General features: G+C 29.7%; 2 protein-coding genes across 4 annotated transcripts in view; both read right to left on the bottom strand.

The window, feature by feature from the left end:
• Nucleotides 1-17,918, bottom strand: part of LOC141535333 (fibrillin-2) — a 29,553-nt gene that overhangs the window by 7,989 nt on the left and 3,646 nt on the right. For both annotated transcript variants that reach the window (XM_074255202.1, XM_074255201.1), the window contains exons 3-16: nt 10,557-10,639; nt 10,224-10,373; nt 9,829-9,975; nt 9,415-9,702; nt 9,099-9,347; nt 8,765-8,920; nt 8,397-8,675; nt 8,187-8,309; nt 7,039-7,287; nt 6,857-6,976; nt 6,556-6,771; nt 5,633-6,013; nt 5,242-5,547; nt 44-845 (exon numbers count right to left, since the gene is read on the bottom strand). In XM_074255202.1, the coding sequence (XP_074111303.1) occupies nt 44-845; nt 5,242-5,547; nt 5,633-6,013; nt 6,556-6,771; nt 6,857-6,976; nt 7,039-7,287; nt 8,187-8,309; nt 8,397-8,675; nt 8,765-8,920; nt 9,099-9,347; nt 9,415-9,702; nt 9,829-9,975; nt 10,224-10,373; nt 10,557-10,639 (3,549 nt within the window). The remainder of the gene's footprint in view (nt 1-43; nt 846-5,241; nt 5,548-5,632; nt 6,014-6,555; nt 6,772-6,856; nt 6,977-7,038; nt 7,288-8,186; nt 8,310-8,396; nt 8,676-8,764; nt 8,921-9,098; nt 9,348-9,414; nt 9,703-9,828; nt 9,976-10,223; nt 10,374-10,556; nt 10,640-17,918) is intronic.
• On the bottom strand, nt 1,870-4,016 carry LOC141535345 (uncharacterized). Of its 2 annotated transcripts, none has more exons than XM_074255217.1 (3): nt 3,412-4,016; nt 2,651-3,247; nt 1,870-2,463 (listed from the first exon to the last, which is right to left on the bottom strand). In XM_074255217.1, exons 1-3 carry the CDS (start codon nt 3,593-3,595, stop codon nt 2,405-2,407), a joined length of 840 nt encoding a protein of 279 aa, XP_074111318.1. In that variant the 5' UTR covers nt 3,596-4,016; the 3' UTR covers nt 1,870-2,404. The 2 variants fall into 2 exon arrangements, with proteins under 2 accessions (XP_074111318.1, XP_074111319.1); XM_074255218.1 differs by having other exon boundaries at nt 2,651-3,235.

The following is a 17,918-nucleotide window of genomic DNA, read 5'->3' as shown; positions in this document are numbered from 1 at the left end:
AAATTAATTTCCCGACTAAAAATTTTTTACAGTTCAAAATTACCTGCAAGCACAAGAGAAGCTACCAGGAGTATTGATACAAATATCTTCGCAGCCGCCATTGCCGACAGCGCACTCATTGATATCTTCGCAGTGGGACTTCATCCCAGTTTGCCTGAACCCGTCGTCGCAGATGCACTGGTAAGTTCCCATCATATTTTCGCAGACACCGTTCGAGCAGATTCCGCTGGTCCTGGAGCACTCATCGATGTCCTTGCAGGACTGTTTGTCTGGACTCAACTCATGGCCTGGAGGACAGATACATTTGAAGGCTCCTTCAATATTCCTGCAAGTCCCACCGCGGCAGAGCCCGGGAGTTTCTTCACACTCGTTGATGTCCATGCAGATCTTCATGATTTCGCTGCTGCGAAATCCCTCGTTGCAGTCGCACTGGAAAGTTCCTGGAGTGTTGACGCAGGTTCCATTCCCGCAGACTCCGCGCATGATCTCGCACTCGTCGATGTCGTTGCACTTGAGTCCGTTTTCGTCCAGAGCGTAACCCTGGTTGCAGCGACAGCTGTAAGACCCGATGGAGTTCTTGCACCTTCCGTTCAAACACATCCCGGGGAATTCCACGCATTCGTTTATGTCCTGTCTGTCGGTGAAGCCCTCGCCTTTCGGACACAATTCCATGTGCTGCTGAGTGCCTTGTTTGGGGCACAGCTCGCACTTGTCGTTGCCCCACGCTCTACCTACAGAGCAGCAGCAGATACTCTTTGAAAATTGACCCTCTATTGGAGATGTGCACTGGCCGTGGCGGTAGTCCATGTAACAAGTTTCTTGTCTGGTGTCAATGCAAGCTGAGTCTAAGGATTAAAAAAATTGGTAAATAAAAAGTTTAAACTATTTTTATTTTTTAATAATCTACTAGCGACCCGGCCACGCGTTGCTGTGGCTGAGTGATTTGGAAAATGTGCACAACACTGAGAAAATTTGAATTAAAACGAACCGCCATCTATGATATATTCATGTCAGGCAGTACTACAGTTAACTGTAAGGCGCCATCTGTTTTAGACTTATGATTAATAACTTACAATTAATAACAATAATCAACATAAATAATCATTTTATTATTAATTAATAAACACTAGAATTTAAATTTGCGCGCGCAAGCGCGCCTGAATTTAGAAATTGCATATATTTTCATGCTTATGATATATTTGACCTATCACGTTACGAATAGATTGCTTACATGATATATTTTCATATTTTTCATCTAAATTATAAGAGTGGATTTTTGTTAATTAATAAACATTGCGACCATGAATTGAAATGAAAACTATCCTATCTCTCAAGTTGGAACAAAACACACAATTAAAAGAAAAAATAACTAAAATCGGTTAAGTAGTTTAAGAGTCCATCGCGGACAAACATCGTGACAGGAGATTTATATATATATATATATATATATATATATATATATATATATATATATATATATATATATATATATATATTAGGGTGATTCAAAAAAAAAGAATATTTTTTTTTTCGTTTGGTACTCTGAAAAATAGGTTCCTAGACACCTCTAAGAAAACCTCTCCAAGCATGAGTTCTTAATTGTAACGGGAAGGTCCTCCTTCTTACAGTTTTCTATTTTTTCTTATTATCAGATAGAAAAATTTATATCTCGCTTCCAACTACTTGAAAAAATATCTTGTTCCTTAGATTTTGTAGGAAATTGAATGCTCTACAAAAAAGTCTCTTACGATTTTTTTCGTAAACCCAACCGTTTAAAAGATATTAACGGTTAAAGTTTGATTATTTTTGGGAAAATTTTTTATTTCTTATGAATTTTATAACTCAATGAAAAAAATCATTATGAATGATGAAACTCATAGTTTTGTAGGAAATTTACTGCTCTATAAAAATGGTCTCTTATGATTTTTCGATCAAGTTGAGCGTTTACGAGATATTCATCGTCAAACATCAATGCATATCAATTTTTCTAGTTTTTGATCAATAATTCGAAAAATTTCAATTTATTCTGTGAGTTTCAAGGAAATTTAGACAAATTTGAGTTTCTATGAATAGAAATATGTTATGAACTATTTTTTTAATTAGTTTTTTTAGTCTTGGACATGTTTGATTACATTAAAACAAAAAATTAGTGCATTTTTTAAATATATAATTCAATTTAGTGTGTTTCACATGTGTTTCACTTTTTTTATCGAAGAATTTATTTATTTAATTATCAACTGCCATATAATTTTCAATATTTTCAACATAACGGTACACTTTTACTGTAAATAATTTCCTCTATTGCAGTTTGTACGTTTGGTACGTTTGGCCCAGATGACACAGGCCAATATACTTCAAATGCACTTCTCAATATGATCTCAAAAATGTGGTGACGACATGGTAACTAGATTAACTCTCTTCCCAAAGTCTTTTCAATTGCCTTACATGTACCGTTATGAATTCCTGTATAAAGAAAATAGATAACTATCGTTAAATTTAATATTTTCAACAAATTGTAGATTATATTTAAAATCCAAATGAGTAAATAATTCTCAATAATTTCAAAAGTGAAATTCAGTAAGCAATAAAAATTAAACTAGAACGTTAATAATTAAATATTTTTTAGATTAAATTATCATTGATAAGTTACCTGTATTAACTGCCGTCGTGTCAAAACACATCGCCTTAACATAATTAGTAATACCCCATTCACTCAATGTCGATAAAATGGCTGATGTTTGATTGTCTGCCGTCCCAGAATTCATTTTTGGAACCCCAAGTAATTGTTCGGTACCAAATGCAGTTAAAATAACTGGTAGCCGTTCCACAGATTTTGATCCAACAAGGTCATTCAGCATTTTTCCGTCCCAATGCACAACGTATTTATCGTGTGTCTTAAAGTTGTCATTAAGTCCTTTAGCAATGTCTTCTCTTTGAAGCATACGAGCTCGTTGAATTGAACTATAACTGAGCGTTGTATCTTCAATTTTAATACCTACTGCTAGTAAAACCGGAGCAATAATAAACATCGCATTTCTACTGCTGACATTAGCTCGGTCGAGTCCAAAAATGACTTCAGGAGTTAAGACATCAAGTTTTGCTCGTTTTGTCGGAATTGGAGGTTCATACTCTGAATCAGATCCAAAATTTGTAACTCCACTTAATGTATACGTAGAGAACGACTCTGATTTTTCACTTGGAACAATCGCATGACTGGTAGACGGTTGATCTAAGTCTGGAATAAGATCTGTTTTATAAATTAAACGAAGAAAATGTATAGAATTTATTCATTTTGATGACAAATAATTAAGAAAGGACTCCAAAAATTGTCTAGTCAAATGTCATCTAGTCATCTATGAAAAGTTACACTACTACCTGACTTTATAATAATTAAATATCTCAGATACTTACTACTCTCATCTATTCCCATCATAGTCGTGGTTAAGTTTGATACAGGTACATTATTAGAAAGAATCTCTTTATGGGTACCGAATTTTTGATCCAAATACAACTTTCTAATATTATCATCAAGCACTTTTAAGGATTTTTCGCTCACAATGTCGAATAATTGTTCAAGATCAGTCTGAAATTTCATTTCCTTTTGGTTTTGCGCTGAATTCTTTTTATCGAAATTTTTTTGTAATTTTAACCATTGACTGTGATAGCGAAGAAATTTTTGACTGCATTAGGAGCTCCACTAGTTGGAATCTAATTTTTTTCTCCACAGTTCAATAACTTGGTCAACTGAATTTTTAGCACTTTGTTTGATTGAATACTTTAAAATTTTAAGTTGGTAGAAAAACACACGCATAACCTCTTTCACTTTTGGTAACTTACGTTCCGAAATTCTTTGTAGAGGTATTCCGATAAAACGTATTTCTTTATTCATTGTAGGTTAATTGATGATAAATAAATTTATGTGATGATTATAAGACTTATTTAATATGAATTATTTTATTACGTATTCAAGATGATCAGTTTTAGGAACACTGAAAATACGGTATTAAATGGGTAGATACTGAAGATAGTTGAGAGTAAAAACATAGATGGCGTTAGTTTCAGAAGACAAACAGAAGAAGAAATGGAATTCAAAACAAAAATCCCCTCGAACGAAAATTTTATGTATATTTTGTGAAAAAAATTTAAAAATACGCACTGAACAAATTTCATAATAATAAATGACAACGCGATTAAGATTTTTAAATTATTGAAGATAAAATTAAAAAAAATATTATTAGAATAAAAACTTTCAAATTTTTGAACAGAAAACATCTATAGGAGTTGCTTTTATAATAAAAACTCAAATTTGTCTAAATTTCCTTGAAACTCACAGAATAAATTGAAATTTTTCGAATTATTGATCAAAAACTAGAAAAATTGATATGCATTGATGTTTGACGATGAATATCACGTAAACGCTCAACTTGATCGAAAAATCATAAGAGACCATTTTCATAGAGCAGTAAATTTCCTACAAAACTATGAGTTTCATCATTCATAATGATTTTTTTTCATTGAGTTATAAAATTCATAAGAAATAAAAAATTTTCCCAAAAATAATCAAACTTTAACCGTTAATATCTTTTAAACGGTTGGGTTTACGAAAAAATCGTAAGAGACCTTTTTTGTAGAGCATTCAATTTCCTACAAAATCTAAGGAACAAGATATTTTTTCAAGTAGTTGGAAGCGAGATATAAATTTTTCTATCTGATAATAAGAAAAAATAGAAAACTGTAAGAAGGAGGACCTTCCCGTTACAATTAAGAACTCATGCTTGGAGAGGCTTTCTTGGAGGTGTCTAGGAACCTATTTTTCAGAGTACCAAACGAAAAAAAAAATATTCTTTTTTTTTGAATCACCCTAATATATATATATATATATATATATATTAAAATAAGTACTTAGCCTGCATTCAAAAAAGCTCTAGCTCTAGCTACATAATAAAGAAATGACCCTGTATCTTGTCAACTATTGACATTTTTAAAGATATAAGCCCATCCCGTTGATGGGCTTTCATTTGAGTACCCATATCAATTTTTCATATATTTTATATATTTATATATATATATATATATATATATATATATATATATATATATATATATATATATATATATATATACATATATGTATATATGAAAAATATATCAAAAATGCATGTGGGTACTTAAATGAAAGTTCTTGATGAGTGTAACATCGGGATGAGCTTGTATCTCTAAAAATACAAGCTGTAAACTTACGTATAGGGTCCAGAGTAAGTCCTGGAGGACATTCGCAGCGATAAGACCCATCAGTATTGACGCAGGTGCCACCTCCTTTACAAATTCCACTGTTCAATTCGCATTCATTGATGTCAGCGCAAGCTTTGCCGTCAACTTTCGCGTATCCTTTAGAACAGTCACACAAGGAGTAGTCGCAAGCCTCGCAAGGACTTCCCCAAGCGACTCCAACCGAGCAACAGCACTCGGATTTCAGTGCTAGTCTGGGGAAATTGTTTTCACATCTTCCGTCGACCATTTTTGTCCAACATGAGCCTCTTCGATTGTCTGTTTGATCAAGTTAGGAATTTTATTATTAATTTAAGACAGCTAATTTTAGTAAAATTGCTTTTTGATGAAAAATTGTACTTACCCATACAAATATGACCCGTGTTATCAAGAATGTACCCATTAGTACATTCGCACTGATAAGAGCCTTTGGTGTTTATGCAGATTCCATTGATACAAACATCAGCGCCAAGTTCTTCGCACTCGTCGACATCTTCGCACATCTGATTTTGTGTGTTGAACCGGGTACCAGTTGGACACACACACTGGAAACTCCCTGGGGTGTTTCTGCACTGGCCGCCTGAGCACAGCGAGCTTTCTAATTCGCATTCGTTTATGTCGCTGCATAGCTTCCCGGTCGCGTCTAATTGATAGCCGTTGTCGCAAATGCAACGGTAGGTGCCCATCAGATTTTCACATCCACCATTCAGACATATGTTTGGGTTTTGAGCGCATTCGTTTATGTCTAAAATAAAAAAAAAAAATTATTTTTTAATTTGCAATCTCAATATTTTAATCGAAAAAATTTTTTAATCCAATATTTTAGTCAAAAATTAAATAATTAATTTTAAATTCCAACATTTTAATCAAAAATTGAATATTTAATTTTTAATTAAAAATTTTAGAATTAAAAAATTCCTAAATTTGTATATTAAATCTTTTAATTTTTATTTAAAATTTTTTTGAAATTAAAAAAATTTTTTTTTTTATTAAATTAAAGTTTATATATTCAAAAATATATATCAAGAGTTTTATATGGAAATTCCGAATATTTTCTGAGTTATAGTCATTTTTGTGACAACGAAAACGCGTTTTTCTCGAAACTATTTTTTTTGAGCTGATGGGAACTGTAATTTACACAAATATAAAGTGATTTGCAATTTGTTTTTTCCGTAATCCCTTATTAAACATGTATCTTTAAAATAGTAATAATTTTGAATAAAATATTTAATTTTTTCTATTAAAAAAAAATTATTTAAACTTTAAATAATATTCTTCTTATATTACCATCTCCATTATAAGTCATTCCAGCGCCATGAGGACACAAAGACTCAAACTCTGGAGTCCTGGGCATTGGACAAGCCTGGCAATTACTTCCCCATCCTAGAGGTTGTCCTAAAATAACAGTACAGCAGCAACAACTAGATTTGGTCACAGCCGTAGACGTCGGATTCAAACACTGGCCATCTTTGTACTGCGAGTAACATAAATCTCGCCGGGTATCTGCCGATTAAGTTATTGCAATTAATTTTCAACCAACAAACAAGTTAATTAAAATGATAATTATAATTTACAATAAATTATTCACCTAAACATGATCTACCATCCGGTCCCAGGTTGAAACCAGGGTTACATTCGCACCTGAAACTTCCAGGCGTGTTTTTGCATCGGCCGTTTTGACACGGTGAGCTCAGACACTCGTCAATATCTGAAAATAAATTTATTATTATTTAAAAATATTATTATAAATAATGTGTAATAATATCTTACCGATGCAGTGACTTTGGTCGGGTCCTAATCTAAACCCAGAATCACAAACGCATTTGAAAGAACCCTCCATATTAACACACTTTCCGTTGTCGCACATCCCGGTGGTCGAACACTCGTCCATGTCAACGCAAAAAGTGTTGTCCCTTGATGGTGTGAATCCCGATTGACAGACGCAGTGATAGGAACCAGGCGTGTTTTCGCATCTTCCATTTAAACAAATTCGAGGGTTTTCTGAACACTCGTTGATGTCTAAAAAAATTTTGAAATTATTAACTTATAGCATATCTCCTTACTAATGCCATAAGAGCGAATAAAAAAATTATTTTTATTTTTATAATAAATTTAAAAATTTATATAAAGTATAAATCTCTAAAAAAATAAAAAAAAAATTTTTTTTTGCTAGAAAAAAAATTTCTTAGAGTAAAAAAAGGGTAAAAAAAATTTTTTTATATTTTCTATTCTAAAAATTAAAAGTTTTTAACTTCTGGCTATAAAAATGAAAAATTTCAAAGACTAATTTTTTTTTATTTTCAATTTTTTCAGTCAAAAGTTCAAAACTTTTAATTTTCAAATAAATAAATAAAAATAAAATCAATCATTTTTTTTTTGCATGATAAAAGAATTTTTCGTTTTAAAAAAATGTTATTTCTTATATTTTCAGTAAATTTCTACATTCTTAAAATTTTTTAGATTGGAGCAAAAATTTTTTTAATTTGAATAAGTTTACTAATATAATATTAATATTAATATCAACATCAAAACAACGAATAAATGAAATGAAAAAATTAGATAGGACATGTAGCTGGAAGGCTTCCGCATTGCTTGTAGCTGGTCGTTATCCTCAAATATTATTACCAAGTGATAAACTGCTGACTTGTAAATTATACTGGATAATATAGCGCGAAGAAAATCGAGGGAATCCCTCGAGCTAATATTTTATCCTCACAAACTTTAATATTTATCAGGTATATATGACGTATATATATATATATATATATATATATATATATATATATATATATATATATATATATATATATATATATATATATATATATATATATTGATACACATACACGATGATAGTCTGGTAAATAAATAGATTTAAGCTCAAGACAGCGTATGAATAAAATTAAAACGGTATTTACCGATACATGTGTTCTTAGACGGCGAAAGAACGTAGCCGTCGTTACATTTACATTTGAATGAACCGTTCATGTTTGTGCAGTGACCATTCGTACACATTCCTGTATCTTGACATTCATCGTGGTCTGTAAAAAAAATTATAATTAAAAATTTTAATTATTAAAATTTTTTTTTAGCAATTTAAAAATAAAAATAAAAATATAAACACAAACCGCTGCAATATCTTCCTTCTCCAGAAACGACAAATCCCGTAGGACAGTGACAAAGAAAACTTCCAGGCAAATTCTGACACGTTCCGCCTTGACAATAGTCCTGCTGGCACTCGTCCACGTCCTCGCATCTGCCATTTAATTTTACATATCCTGGAAGACACTCGCATTCGTAGCCGTCAGGGGTGTCGATACATTTTCCTCCCCCGCAGATGTCCGGTCGGAGGACGCATTCATTTATCGCGATGCTCGGAGCTTCTGAGCAGAGCTTGTGATGTTCGTCTGCAAGTTATTAATTAATTAATAATTTATAAAAAACAGAAAAGTAAAAAATTTTTTATTAAAATTTTTTATAAAATTTTTATACGCACTTGTTCCGACAAGAGGACATTTGTAACACTCGTCACCCCAACCACGACCCATATTTTTACCACAACAGCAATCTTTTTTGCTTAATCGGATTTCCAAGCGATTTTTACACTGTCCATTTCGATTTACTGCCGTGTAACAAAGCCCTTGACGTCCATCTGTAATTTTAATATTTTTAATTAATAATTTGAATAAAAAAGATTATAAATTATTTCTAAAAAATTGCGCTGAAAAATTTTCTTTAAAATAATTTATTTGTCTGAAAAACGTCTGATAATTTTAGAATTTTAAAAATATTTCGATTATTTAAGGATAAAATAAATAAAATAAACTTACCTATACAAAATCGTCTATCCTGACTCTGAATAAATCCAGGATTACACACACAATAATACCCGCGTTCAGTATTAATGCATTTTCCATCACTGCAAATTCCTTCTTCCTCGCATTCATTTTTATCCGTGCACTCATTGGTCTCCAAATCTCTTGCCTGACCTTCTGGACACTCGCAAGTGAATGATCCTGGAGTATTGACGCATTTTCCACCCGCGCAAAGCCCAGGAATTGCTTCGCACTCATTGATATCTTAAAAATCCAACAATTATTATTTAAAATAATAATTATAAGTGAAATTTTAAAGTTTAATTATTACCTAAGCATTGTCCTTGATTATTTTTCAGATGCCCAACTTCGCAGTCAAGTCTCGCAGGACACCTTTCACAAGGATGGCCCCATCCTTTGCCGACAGTAGCGCAGCACATTTGTCGCGTGCAAACTACCCCCTGAAGGTGAACTAGACACTGTCCGTTTTTGACTTTGGTGTAGCAAGGGCCTGTTCGATAGTCTGTTTCGCAGCGTCTTCCGGTGTATCCGTAGATACACGCGCAGCGATCGGGCCCAATGCATCTTCCTTGGTTCAAACATGGCTCTCGGCAAATTGCTTCAACATAAATTAAAATTAAAAAAAAAATTATTATAAACATAATTTCAAAAAATTGTTTTAAAGAGTTTAAATTAAATTGAATTATTATTATTATTTATTTATTTATTTATTTAATATACTTACGTTCATTACAAAATTCTCCTTCAAACCCAGCTCTGCACTGACACCTCCCGTCAACGCAATTCCCATTTATGCATCGCGTTCTGCAGGTTCCGCCGTTTTGCGTCTGCAGACCCCTGTGATCTTCTTGTCGCTCCCTCGGTTCATGTCCTGTATTTAAATATTTATAATTTATAATTTAATTTTTTTCGAGGAATTATTTTGCTGGCAATTGTCAAATATTTTAAGTATAAATAATAATTGATATAACTGTCAGTTTATTAGCTATAGAGCTGGTCATCTTCATTTAATCAATACAGTGAATCGACAAGACGGGTTATTTAATTTATTGAATTTATTAAACCTGTCAAAATTGACAGGTTTTATTGATTGTTTGACGGCTATTTGTTATTTATTACCTCGGCTCGGGGAGGAAGAAGAGCCTTGAGATGAAACTGATAGGATGCTGCTGGTTATGCTGCTGCAAGATGCTGACACTGACCCTCCGTCACAGAGGCAAACATTTGGTCGAATACATCTTCCATTACCGCAACGGCGCGCACATATTGCTGTTAATAAATTTATTTAAATTTAAATAATTATTAATTAAATTGATAAATTTTGGGTGAAAAAATAAATAATTAGTAATTTAAAAAATTTAATTAATAAATTTTTAAAAAAATTAATCATTTAAAAATTTAGTTAATTTTTTTTTTTTTTTAATTAGAAAAAAAATAAATTTAAAAGCTTACGAATGATACAAAGACCAGTATCTGGCTTCCTAGACCAGCCAGGACAGCAATAAGTCCGATATCTCGATCTACATATATTAGGTCTGTAAAAAAAAATGAATTGCCAGGAATGGTCACTCGACAATTAGATCAAGTACTAGTAAAATAGCGAATAAATAATGTTAATAAAAATCTAAGTGAAAATAAAAAAATACAAGTCCAGATAGAGTTCAGAGGGATGAGAATAAAAAGGGCTTGATGCACGTCACCTAAGACAAGGCGGGCATTCACTTGGTTCTTTATAATTAACGTCAGCTGCTAGACCGCGTTTTAAGTACTTCCACTTACATAAAGTGGCGCCGCGGTTTATTGCCGTCTATATATACGAGAAGAGCGCATCTCGGTTAAACTGATATGTGATGACCACTCGCATATATCTAATATGTATACTCACAATAATGCTCATCAACTCATACTCATCAGGAGAGCTGATATCACCAACCGCCCCGCTGATAGCTTCCAGACCAAAAAACAATTACCGTCAGACATTTTTACGGTCTTTTTAAATTTTATCGAGGCTTTACAAAAAATATATATGTCAATATTTTATTATTATCATTAAAGCCTTCCTAATCCTTCAATTTTTCCTTTAAAATTTTAATCACAAACTTTTAAAATTAAAATTACGGCTGAAAAGTTCACAATAAAAAATTTTGTGTTAAAAATTTTTTTGTTAAATATTTGACATTTTTTTGTGTTAATTTAACAGAATAAATGTTAAATTTACACAAAAAAGTATTAAATATTTAACATAAAAATTTTTTAAATAAAAAAAAACGTCAAATTGAAGAATTGAGAATTGCAAATAATTATTATTCTGATAATAAATAGCAACTGCGTGTGCAATAATTCATAATTAAATATTACAAGTTTACGATGACAGAAAGTGTAACTCACATTAACTATTCTTGAGATTATCGAATTTATGGCGCGATTGTGGCGTTATTGAGCAATCAACCCAGCAAGCAATTAAATAGTATAGTTTTACAGAATAAGAACGGAACAAGTGTATACCCTTACAATTATTAACAGCTCTTGGTTATTAGTTATTAGTTATTACCCGCAGGCTGTTGTACAAAGGCCTAAGGTACTTAACTGTTTTATTTTTAAATACTCAGTAGGCCACTGCTTCTCTTATCGTTTTCTGCCGCTGAGGTACTGAACCTAAGTAAATAGTATTTTTTTTTTTTTTTTTTTTTTAATTTATTATTCTGTTTACATTAAATTTAATAATGGATTCGCGTTTGAAGAATTTGTAAGTTCAAGTATCACTGGGCTATCAGCTAGGCGCGGGATAAAGATAATTCAATTAATTGATTGATATTTATGTATTTTATTATGACACTTTATTATCTACTATACTAGTTTTATTTGTTTGAGATCTAGTTAGTTTTATTGGGTTAATTAATTTATGTAATTATGATGTTTATTTTATTACCAAAAAAATAGTGTTGTCATTTTTTTATTTTATATCTTACAAAAATTTCATGAGATTTTAGTCATAAAATTTTTAATTTACAAAAAAAAAATTTTTTTATAAAATTTCATTTAATTTTATAAAAATTTCATGAGATTTTAGTCATAAAATTTTTTAATAAAAATTGAATAAAAAATTTTTTTTATAAAATTTCATTTAATTTTACTAATTGCTTTATTAACACTTTCTCATTCTAAAAATAAAAAAATAAATTTCCAAAGCCAAAAGGGCGTATGTTTTAACGTATACGCTTTCTTTTAGCTTTAGAACATTGAAAATTTAGTGACCTAAAGCTAAAAGGGCGCATAATTTTTTTTGCCGATTTCTTTGAATTGTGATTTATATGTTACTAATTTTGCTGCAAAATTGAAAATATATATATTGATTATTAAATTACAAATAAGGTAAAAGACCCAGTTATTGATACTCGCCTAGTAGTTTGACACTTGCAATTTTATTCTAATTAAAAAAATTGAATGTTTTAAAAAAACCAATTTTCTTAAAATTTATAATTTAAAATTTATATTTATTAATTTATTAGAGTTGATTTGTTTTTTTTAATTAAAATAAAAATGCAAGTGTGAATAACTAGCCCAGTGTCAATAACTGAGTTTTTTATCTAAGAGTATTTTCAAAGGTTATTATTACAATTTTAATACAAATTCTGTCTATAATTGTAATTGAAAAAGAAAAAAAAAACAGTTGCGATTAAATGATCTGGATTTATTTTTTAGAGTTAAATTTTATATTTCAGAGCGAAATTGAAAGTTTTTTTATACGCCTTTTTGGCTTTAGGCTAACTTTTTTCTAAAGCCAAAAATTTTTCATAAATCTTTACGTTTTGAGCAGTTTTAAATTGAATGACGAAAAAAAATTTTTTATACGCCCTTTTGGCATAAAACCTTATCTAGCTGCTGTAATACGCCCTTTTGGAATTTGAGTCGCGATATGTAAAAATTTCAGGATTAAAATATGCAAAATTAAATTTTATTTTTCAATCCAATAAAAATTTTTCACTCACAAGAATTTCTTATCATCAGTTACATCAAAATTTAAAAAGATCTTAGTCATTTACTATTCATATAAAATATATTGATGCGCAGAATATAAAATGATATGTATAATTTGATAATTGCTTAATGTGTTGGCCGATATAATGTAAAATATAAAATATAATGACAGGTATTTATTAAATCCGCTGTATCATTTTCACCCTCAGAAAAAAAAAAACTTCATCAATTTAATAAAGACATTACAAAGATTCAAAATGAATATTGTAATTTCTGTATCAAAGGATTATGATAGGGTTTGATTTTATCGTCAATTATCTCAATTAGGAATTAAAAAAAAATAAATCGTAAAGAAAAAAAATGTGTCAAGCAAAGGATGTACGCTAGTTATTAATAATTAAAGCAAGAGTAACATTTTAATTTACCAACAATAAGAATGAAACCCAATTAGACAATTATCAACGCTAATTATTGTTCGCGATACGGTAAATTGGGTTGAATTAAAACCTTGCGTAACGATATCAATAGAGAATTATTAAAAAACTTTTCGCGATAAAAAAGCTGAGATGAAAGAAATAAAGGCATTATTTCTCTAGCAGCCGGAAGGAAGTTTATTTAGGATACTTCCGTATTTAAATTTAATTAATCTCGGATTATTTGTGTTTACTATTCTTCAATTAATTGAATTGTAAGTAATGTACTTGGCAGATAGAAGAGAGGAGATAAGAAATTAACATTTTAGGAATAAATGTTAGGTAGACCACTTTGCGAATTACTGTTAAGGTCACGGTGAATTGGCTAAATCACGATTGCGCAAAGGATGTAAAGTGTCGTTGGTCAGATCAGCAAGTAGAACGCTAATCGGTCACTTAACAAAATTATTAATATTTAAAGTGTAGACTGTTATTAGTCGTTGTAGATCATGTGCAATCATGATAAAGGTAATCTAGTAGCTGGTATCGTTGTCATTAACATACAATTTTGCTAGTGAAGATAAGAAATATTTTCAGAGTGATATAAATTGCAGCTTAAACACTTAATACTCTCGTCATTTTTTTGTTGAATTTTATTTTACGTTTATTTTTCATTGTAATTTATCTTTTAGCTTGTTTAAAATTTTCCGGTCCAATAATTTCATTTTTTTTTATTTTATAAATGATTCATAAAAATTTTTAATTTCAATAAAAAATTATTTTAATAATTTTTCATCAAAAAATTAATCATTTAAATATAAAAAAAAAAAAAATTGAAACTAAACATCAAAAGCTTAACTTATATTTTTTCTTCCTAAAATTAATCTCGAGCTTTTCAACCAGACAAAAAATGAAAGATTTAGCGCGTTAATCCCCGTCGCACTAAAAAAACATTTCAATTACAAGCCTTGAAAAAAAAAAAAAAAAAAATGATACAATTAAACCCCAACGAAGGTGCGACAAAAAAAGACAACTGTGAAGTAATTCCCTCGGAATTTATAATTTCTTTTCCGCGTATATTTTTAGCCACCAAATCAAGTATAGCACGGGTTATATTATGCGTGCGTAGATTCTTATCTGGGTGATGTGAGTTTACATTAAAGAAGTGATGTGTCTTATATACACATGCATATATATATTTCTACATATATATACATATAAAACGCAAGAAGAAAAAAAGGAGAGCCTCATGAGAATGTGAGAGTTAATTGGGCGCGAGAGTACAATCTGGCCACCCGGTTACATACATGTGTATTAATGTTCATTTCATATATATGCGCACCGATGGAAGAAAAGACTAGCACATATGTCTATACAACTCAATATAGTTATTTTTCTAATTATTATTATTATTATTATTATTATTATTATTATTGTTATTATTATTTGTCTCAGCAAAAAATACAATAATAATAATTTCAAAATTTTAGTATTTTTATTAACAATAATGTTGAGAGAATAAGCAAAATTTTGTAGCCAGTGTATTTTTTATGTGATAAAATGGATTTTTATGGTTAAATTTGGTATCGTTGGAAAAGTCGAGATCTGGATTTGTAATATTCATAGTTTCATATCATTCTCACCAATAGTTAATTTATGATGATAAGTATTTAAGCTGCATTCGAAAATGCTCTATCTCTAGGTACATAATTAAGAAATTACCTTGTATTTTGTGAAGTGTTGACATTTTTTAAGATATAAGCTCATACTGATGTTATACTCATTAAGACCTTTAATTTGATTACCCACATGAATTTTTCATATATTTATGATATTTATATATATGTATATATGAAAAATATATGAAAATGCATGTGGGTACTCAAATGAAAGCTCTTGATGAGTGTTACATCGGGATGAGCTTATATCTGTAAAAACATCAATATTTAAGAAAATACAGTGCAATTTAGCAAAAGTCATTATTTAATAGAGCAAAATTTCATTCATTTATAGTTCACAAGTCACGGTAATCACATAGTGACTGCTAGGATGCTAGTTATTATTATTAAACTTATTGAAAAAATATTACTATTGACTTAAAGCCCACAATTTTCCGTAAGCATTTAAATATACACCAGTTTTATTTACAACTTGGGAAAAAGTAGCTGCTTCCGATTATTATAAGTGGCTACTTATTCATAAGCAAATAATGCTAATTACAGTACAGAATGCATGCATATATTGATGACTACCAGCCAAGTCAACTATCCATTAACCACCGGATTAACAGGAGTTACTTTTCTGAATATGATAAATATTATTTTATGTAATATAAAGTTGTTGTATTAAGTAGTTGCTACAAGACATCAGGTTTACAACCTTGTCATATTGGCGCCATCATAAAAGTTGTTAAGTGTAGTTCGTACCGGGACAAAAAAAAAGATTATTTATTTCATTAAGTATACAGTATATTGGTAATGAAATAGAGGAGGAAATGAGGAAATGCCGGAATTTAATATTTTGTTTATCTAGTTTAACTAAAAGAGGGAAACTATTACCCACGTGGTGATTTTATGCTTTTTTAGAATCGCTTTAAAAATTAGGGGACCGATGCCGAAAGGCTTTATGCTGTTGCAGTTGAGTATTAACTACCGCTTTTTATTACTATTATTCTATCAGTTTTATTTTTAAATCGTTGACAAAATTTTGTTTTTTTATTTTTTTTAGTTTTATATTTTTTTTGAGGAAATGAAAGAAGGAATTATGACACTTAGTTGGAGTAATTAAAGTCAAAAAAATGTATTTTAGTCATAATTATTTTTTTTAATTAAGAAAAAAAATCAATTTTTAAAGAATCATTATTTTAAATGATTTTTTTAAAGTTCTTAAAATTTTTTTATCAAAAGATTTTTAATTTAATTTTTGTAAGAAGCAAAGAATTATCATTATTATTTCTATTACTATTATTTTAGTATCATAATAAAGTATAAGAGGAAGTACTGATAAATAGGTGCGCCCAAATGTCTGAATTATTGGAACGGATAATAAACATTAACGATTCGTCGATCTTGATACCATTATTTCACTATTGATATTGTCCATTGTCACGATAACTTCCTGGCTTTTACAATTACTTTATCATCACTTTCTTTTAATTAATTTTGCATAATACTGAATGTCCATCCACTGGAATTTACTATGTTTTAAAAATTTCACTTTTATTTTTCTTACCCTCAATTTGAGTCTAACTCTCCATTTATTTATTTTTTATTTTTTTTTCCAAAAAATCTTTGAAAAATTTTAGCTTTAATATAAAAAAAAAAATACATTTTTTTGTAAAAACGCGCGGGGAATTTTTTAAGATATTTTAATAATGATTCAATATCTGTCAATAAAAATTTTTTTCAAAAATTGACATCAAGCGTCCCCGGCTTTTTTTACAATAAAATAAATATTTTTTTAATCACTATTATTTTAAACTTGTTAAAAATTATTTTCTACTTTTTATTGAATCGTTTTTTTAATTTTTTAACACAATCATTTATTTTATACTTTTTATTTCAAATGACCGTAAAAGCGTGTGTTTTACTTTTTCAAAGAATAATTAAAAAAAAAAAGCGCCATTCGGCCACAACCGACATGGATAGGTAGATTTTTTGTTTAAATATTGAAAAAATCACGTTATTAAAATGCAATAATATAAAATTTATTTTTTATTATATTTTTGCAAATAACGATATGAGACCGACTACAACAAATAGATATTTAAAGACACGTACCCAAAAAGTAGAATTTGTAACAGATAAAAATCATTTGATGATAAAAGCTAAAAATCAATTTATTCATGATTTTTTTTTAATTTTCCCAACTGCGAAATAAATTGAAAAAAGTATCAAAAGGCGACAAAAAATAGCTCAAATTGAAGAAAATTATGTGAATTTTAACATAAATTTGATAGATTTAAGCTATCTTTTACGGCTTAAAAATTATTTGAAGAAAAACGGCCGAAAAACGTTAATGTAAAATTTTTTCAAATTTTCAAAATCACGGAATTAATTAAAACAATCATCAAAACCAGACAAATGATAGTTTAAATTGCAGGTAATTAGATGAAGTTTAAGATAAATTTGATAGATTTTATCTATCTGTTACATCTGGACAATTATTTTCATAAAATGTACGAAAATCAAAATTTTTTTAAAATGAAAAAAATTTTCAAACACCCACAACTTGTAAACTAACCGGCCGATTTTGCTCATCTTCGAACTTGATCTTGGTATTGATCCACAGAATGAGCCCACAAAATTTCATATAGATCGGTTGAGAACTATGGGCGCAATCCTGCTGACATGGCACGTTATATTACAATGCCATTTTTCGACATTACTCGATGAAATGAAACATATTGGGACAAAATTTTCTA

This window comes from Cotesia typhae, unplaced genomic scaffold, assembly GCF_013202065.1.
Source record: "Cotesia typhae breed Kobodo isofemale line unplaced genomic scaffold, CoteBio_Ctyphae scaffold_13, whole genome shotgun sequence".
NCBI classification, from domain to species: domain Eukaryota; kingdom Metazoa; phylum Arthropoda; class Insecta; order Hymenoptera; family Braconidae; genus Cotesia; species Cotesia typhae.
The sequence above is the reverse complement of the archived record's forward strand: the minus strand, read 5'-3'. Positions and strand labels throughout refer to the sequence as shown.

Bases quoted from the DNA above. Each gene is read 5' to 3' on its own strand.
- LOC141535345 (XM_074255217.1), bottom strand. From the start codon at position 3,595: ATGAAATTTCAGACTGATCTTGAACAATTATTCGACATTGTGAGCGAA. The intron at 3,248-3,411 runs GTAAGTATCTGA...TTTATAAAACAG, and splicing joins GATGGGAATAGATGAGAGTA to ATCTTATTCCAGACTTAGAT. The intron at 2,464-2,650 runs GTAACTTATCAA...TTCTTTATACAG, and splicing joins CACGACGGCAGTTAATACAG to GAATTCATAACGGTACATGT.